The sequence below is a fragment of the Calidris pugnax genome, unplaced genomic scaffold (genome assembly GCF_001431845.1).
Source record: "Calidris pugnax isolate Ruff unplaced genomic scaffold, ASM143184v1 scaffold58, whole genome shotgun sequence".
Lineage (NCBI taxonomy): Eukaryota > Metazoa > Chordata > Aves > Charadriiformes > Scolopacidae > Calidris > Calidris pugnax.
In genome coordinates, this window is record NW_015090868.1 from 4,453,000 (window position 1) to 4,458,816 (window position 5,817).

The 5,817-nt window shown below is 47.1% G+C and overlaps 1 protein-coding gene across 1 annotated transcript; it reads right to left on the reverse strand.

Annotated features, from left to right (window-relative positions):
• Positions 1-611: 611 nt before the first annotated feature.
• Positions 612-4,827, reverse strand: LOC106890005 (general transcription factor IIE subunit 1-like). The gene is made up of 4 exons (XM_014945536.1): positions 4,364-4,827; positions 2,154-2,355; positions 1,432-1,658; positions 612-1,003 (listed from the first exon to the last, which is right to left on the reverse strand). Exons 1-4 carry the CDS (start codon positions 4,809-4,811, stop codon positions 612-614), a joined length of 1,269 nt encoding a protein of 422 aa, XP_014801022.1. The 5' UTR covers positions 4,812-4,827.
• Positions 4,828-5,817: the final 990 nt, after the last annotated feature.

The window sequence follows — 5,817 nt, forward strand, 5'->3', positions numbered from 1 at the left end:
CTTCTGTAGCTGACACTGCTTTTCCCCTCTGTAACACCCCCCTGTTAACTCTTGTGCAGCAACTGACCTGACAAACAACAGAACACAAGGTACAGAGTGAAACCAAGTCCTGGTGGACTTCAACTCATTTTCACTACTGGAAATATCTACTACTTCTGGGAGGACGGTGGAATCATTGATTTCTTCCAGTAGATTGCAACAGTGCTTTTGAAATTTTTATTTCCATCAGACCCCATTGTATCCCAAAACGATTTGTGCTCCAAAACTAATTACAGCATTCACAAAACCTAAGCATTAAGACAACAGAAAAACCCATAGTGACTTTGGGTTGCTTTTGCTGCAGTGTTAGTGTTTTGAACTGTAGTTATTTCTACAGGATTGCTACTTTGTGTAACAACAAGGAGTTCAAACAAAACTTAACCCTTCACTGGTAAACTTTGAAGAACATCAATTAAACTGTAAGACACTTCTAGAGAAGCCTTCGCCCATTCCCTACAGCAAGACATTCTTATTTCTAGAGAAGCCTTCGCCCATTCCCTACAGGTTTGATATTCATAGAGTATTCAGTCAAAGACTGACTGGAACATTTGTTGCCCTAGTGGTATTCATATTCATTCAAAGACTGACTGGAACATTTGTTGCCCTATTTTTATATAAGCTTCTCTCTCTTCATTTGTCATGAGGGACACAAGCTCTGGGTTTTCGCTGACTTCGCCATAGGACCTCAGCTGACCGGCCACCATCAACATCGGGCCGTGTGTCTCCTGTTCCTCTTGGTCGGAGCTGCTGCCTCCTGCTTTCCATCCTGTTCCTCCTGAGCACGTGGGGTCTTCTTCAGGCTCGCTGCTGTCACTGCCTGAGCCAGGGAGGTTGTTCTGGATGACACGAGCCTGGTCTGTGCTGGACGATGACTTGGATTCGTGGATCAGAAGAGTCTTGATGATTTCGTTATCCGTGACTGTTTCTTTAACGCTTTCTTCAGTTTCTTCAGAAGCCTTTACTCCTAGTACACAGCACTGGGTGTTAGAGGTGGCTGTAGTTTACAGTTACCACAGGCATCCTGCATACACTGTGTTTTCTACTCTGCATCTTTTTTTACCCACACTTTAGAATTCTCCAGAAACTGCAGAGGTTTCCAGGAGCTTTAAGTATCACCACTGCACAGTGACAGTGCCCAGGTACAGCCAGACATTTCAGGAGCTGGTATCCAGCCTCTTGGCTTTGGGAATACTGCCCATATCAGCCTAAAAACTGATGTAGGTTTTAAGAACAATTTTACAAACTAAGATCTGATTGCCACTAGTGCACAATTGAAGCATTACTCTACATTTTAAGGTGAGCTCGCTACATTTTTGATAGGAAATCTGTATTTAAAAGTGCTAAGGCTACTTAATCTAATGAAATTAGTTTTTGCTAATGCTTAAAACTTACTGACGCTGTCGCTGGTGGCTGTTGTGGCTCCTTCCACAGTGCTCTCTGACATCCAGACGGGTTGCTCTTTAGTTGCTTTCTCTCTCGTTTTCTTCTTCGGCTCAGAGTCTTGGACATCGATGACCAAGTTTTGGGTGTACATGTTGCCAAAAGAGGAACTTCTGGTGGCCCATTTTTCAGGTTGGCTGCAGGATTCCAGCACGCTGGAGCCCGCCTTCTGATCAAAGCTGGATGAAATGCCACCCATTTTGGACAGGTTAAATATAGGCAAGACATCCTTTCTCCAGTTCCCAGTCAAAAAAAAAGACCAAGCAAAAAAAAAAAAAGCCTGTTTTGTCAGCAGACTGGCTTTAACGAGTGCTCTGTATTAAAACAATTTGCATTTCCATCATCTCATCAGAGAGACAACTGGTTTTGGCACGGTCTTTCCTGGATGGAGCACACTGATACAGAATCATTACATTCTCCCAGGAAGAACATATTAGCCAAAGGGGAAGTCTGTAAAATTCCTCCTTAAAACTAAAAATGCAGCAAAATTAAAATTATAAAAGCATAACAATAATTTAGAACGCCTTGAATATTACAGGCTTCTTCACTGAGCAGCTGACAGCACTGAACAAAGCAGAATGGAGCAGAAAGCAGGTTGCCTTTCAAAGGTTTTACAACTGGAAGGCTGTTGGGGGGTTTTGTGTTGATGAGAAGCCCGAGGGCTGTGTTTATACCTCTCTGACAATCCGGGTATCTCTGTCGGTGGGGGCTCCAGCAGGTCATAGGGCAGAACCACGTCCTCGGCCTCCCGCAGCAGCAGGAAGAGGGGCTCCATCTGCTCGTTGAATTTGGCCAGCAGGGTCCGGGCGTCGCGCTTGGGAAGGGCAGAGGCATCTTCCTCTACCTCTGTGTTGCAGTAGGTGCAGCGGAAGGTCTCTGCAACGAGATGAGCAGCGCCGTGTCAAGAAATCCACAGCCTGGACAATCACAGAATCACAGAATCTTCTAGGTTGGAAGGGACCTTAAAGATCATCTTGTCCAACCGTCAACCTAACTGACAAAAATAGACACGCACACAACAAACAAGGAGCATCATCACTAAACCATACCTCCCAGCACTACAGCAACCCGTCTTTTGAACACCTCCAGGGACCCGATGTTCTCACTGCGCTGGACTGGAGCCATTTGTTCACAACAACAAGGGGAACCGAACTAATACAGGCAAGTCAGGGGGGTTTAGGGGAGTTTCTTTGTTATCTTGGGTTTTCAGTTATTTATTTCTTGTTAGAAGGACAGATATGAGGGGGGGTGAGGGGTCTGGAGAATAAGTCTTATGAGGAGAAGCTGAGGGAGCTGGGGTTATTCAGCCTGGAGAAGAGGAGGCTGAGGGGAGACCTTATTGCTCTCTACAACTCCCTGAAAGGAGGGTGTAGAGAGATGGGGGTCAGTCTCTTCTCCCAAGTCACAGGTGACAGGACGAGAGGAAATGGCCTCAAGTTACACCAGGGGAGGTTCAGGCTGGATATTAGGAAAAATTTTTTCACTGAAAGGGTTCTCAGCCATTGGAATGGGCTGCCCAGGGAGGGGGTTGAGGCACCATCCCTGGAGGTGTTCAAAAGACGGGTTGATGTAGTGCTGGGAGGTATGGTTTAGTGATGATGCTCCTTGTTTGTTGTGTGGGTGTCTATTTTTGTCAGTTAGGTTGACAGTTGGACAAGATGATCTTTAAGGTCCCTTCCAACCTAGAAGATTCTGTGATTCTGTGATATTGACACACTTGCCATGTAAGAGAGAAATGTCTACATTGGAGGTGGTGGGGGGTGGAATTAAGCTGGGAGGAAAAATTAAGATGGAGTGCCATCAGTTAGTAATCAGGTTTATTATTTTTTTTCTTCTCTGATCTCATCTTTTTCACAGTTTGTAACATAAGAAAAGACATTTGCCAGGATAAATAGCATCTGGGTTTAGTTGTTAGGAGTTCTAAAGCTCAAAAAGACTCATTTAGAGTCACAGCAAATGCTAAAAACATGTTGGGGTTTTTTTTGCTTACAACATAAATATAGAATTAAAGCCTATTCTGTTAAAATCTGTCAGTAGTCTCAACGTTTGCATTTCAGTAACTTGCCAGAGTCCCTCAATTTAGAACACAGGGGTGATTTTGGTAAGTGACATCACGCCAACTTCACCTCTGACCTTTGAAGTTGGTCACTTGGAGCAGAGTTCACCCCCCCTGGCTCTGGCCTCCGTTCCAGGTACCATGACCCAGACATTAACACCACGCTCGCGCTGTCACGTGTTACAATATGATGGCATTGTAACCCATTTTGAAATAATCCTCTATATTAAGTTATTTTGATTCCAGAGAAGAGAAACCCGCAAGCCCCGATGCCACTTCTGCCGTGGATGCATCGTGTTGCCCTGGAAGGAGCCTGAACTTCCCCATTCCCAGCAGAGGGACAGAACGATGCTAATTGCCACTCCCGCATGGCGCTAATTGAGGTAGGTGCCTGCAAAAGGTTCTATCCATCTGGTCCCACTCTTCCCTCAGAAGAATTGAACAGGGGAATGGATTAACTAATCCAAAATGGGCTAAAAGGAGTATCGTGTTCTCATTTTGTGATGAGGAAGTGGGACTTGTGAGACTGGGATCTGAGTGATCTCAGCTGAGGTTGAGCATCTTGTTCCCAGCAAAGCTGAGGCCCAAGAGCTGATGCCCAACCCCAACTCATATTCAAGATGATTCTTCCTCTTGCTTGGCCTGTTCTACACAGATGGCTTTTTCTCCTACTCTCACCTCCCAGCTTCTCCCACCACTCCCACCCCTTGCCCACCAGCAAACAAGTGGTATATCCAAACAAACACACTCTTATTGCAAAGTTTGCCCAGGAGCCAATTTCGTGCTATCAATCAGAGCTATTCTTTATAAGCCATATAAGGGACCTACCTGTGAACACATCAAAGAGCTGATTGACTTCCAGGTCCGTGTAAGTGCTGGAGCAAGAGGGGCATTTGAAGGAGGACCTGGTGGTTGAATCCCTCTCGTCCGCCTCGATTTTGCGGCGGATGTGATCCAGTTTGTATTTCACCACGTCCACCAGCACCTTGTAGTTGATGTAGTAGTAGTTGTGCCTGGTGCTCTTCCCGTTGGGCCCCGTTTCCACCCGCATGCGCAGCTTCACCAGCTTGTCCCCCTTGAGGGTGTTGAGGACGGTGCGCAGCTGCTTCCGCTCGTACTGGAGCAGCTCCAGGAGGTCGTCCTCCTTCACGCAGGGGTAGCGGATCAGCACGTCCAGGGCCAGGGAACACTCCACTCCATAAAAACCACGCACTACGTACTTGGCCAAGCGCTTTAAGGCCGCCGGCACCTCCGTGATAACGCTCTGCTCTTCCATCAGGAGTGAAACGCCGTGGGGAAAAAAAGGGGCTGCAAAGCAAAGAGAAGGGAAAGTAGGGAGGTGATTGTGCCCCTGTGCTCAGCACTGGTGAGGCCACACCTCGAGTATTGTGTCCAGTTTTGGGCACCTCAATACAAGAGAGATATGGAGGTGCTGGAGCGAGTGCAGAGGAGGGCAACGAAGGTGGTGAGGGGGCTGGAAAACAAATCGTATGAGGAAGAGGAGGCTGAGGGAGTTGGGACTCATCACTCTCTACAACTACATGAAAGGACACTGTAGAGAGGTTGGTGCTGGTCTCTTCTCACAGGTAATTAGTGACAGAACGAGAGGGAATGGCTTCAAGCTCCAACAGGGTAGGTTTAGATTGAACATTAGGAAAGAATTTTTCACCGAAAGAGTGGTCGGGCATTGGAACAGGCTGCCCAGGGAGGGGGTGGAGTCACCATCCCTGGCTGTGTTTAAGGGCTGTTTAGATGCAGTGCTGAGGGACATGGTGTAGGGGAGGACTTTGTAGAGTAGGGGAGATGGTTGGACTCGATGATCCCAAGGGTCTCTTCCAACCTAGACGATTCTATGATGATTCTAAGTCAGATCTGAAGTGAACACTACACACCTTCAAAAGTAAAGCTTAGACACAAGCCAGGCAAGAAATCTTTAGCTTAATTCCTAACAAGCACAAATCCAGGCTGGGGGGTGAAGGGATGGAGAGCACCCCTGACCAGAAGGACTTGGGGGTGCTAGTTGGATACGGTACTGGTCACATGCATCAGTCTGGGCCAGCATCTCCAAAAGGGCGGAGGTGGCCCCCGTGTGGGTCAGTTTTATATGGACACCACTTGGATCGTGGCACTACTCAAAAAAAGAACAAAATCACTTCTGCACCCAGCCCTGGGCTAATGGGGGCAGAACCCCGATGCTCAAAGGACTGGCACCAGGAGTAGGTCTCATGACTGTTTTTTTTCTTACCCCAAGTCAAATATGGAATGAAACCATTCCAAAGGGA

Excerpts from the sequence above, each read along its gene's own strand:
- LOC106890005 (XM_014945536.1), bottom strand. The coding sequence starts at position 4,811 with ATGGAAGAGCAGAGCGTTATCACGGAGGTGCCGGCGGCCTTAAAGCGC. Across the intron at positions 1,659-2,153 it reads ATACCCGGATTGTCAGAGAG|CTTTGATCAGAAGGCGGGCT; the intron begins GTATAAACACAG and ends CATTTCATCCAG. Across the intron at positions 1,004-1,431 it reads AGCCACCAGCGACAGCGTCA|GAGTAAAGGCTTCTGAAGAA; the intron begins GTAAGTTTTAAG and ends GCTGTGTACTAG.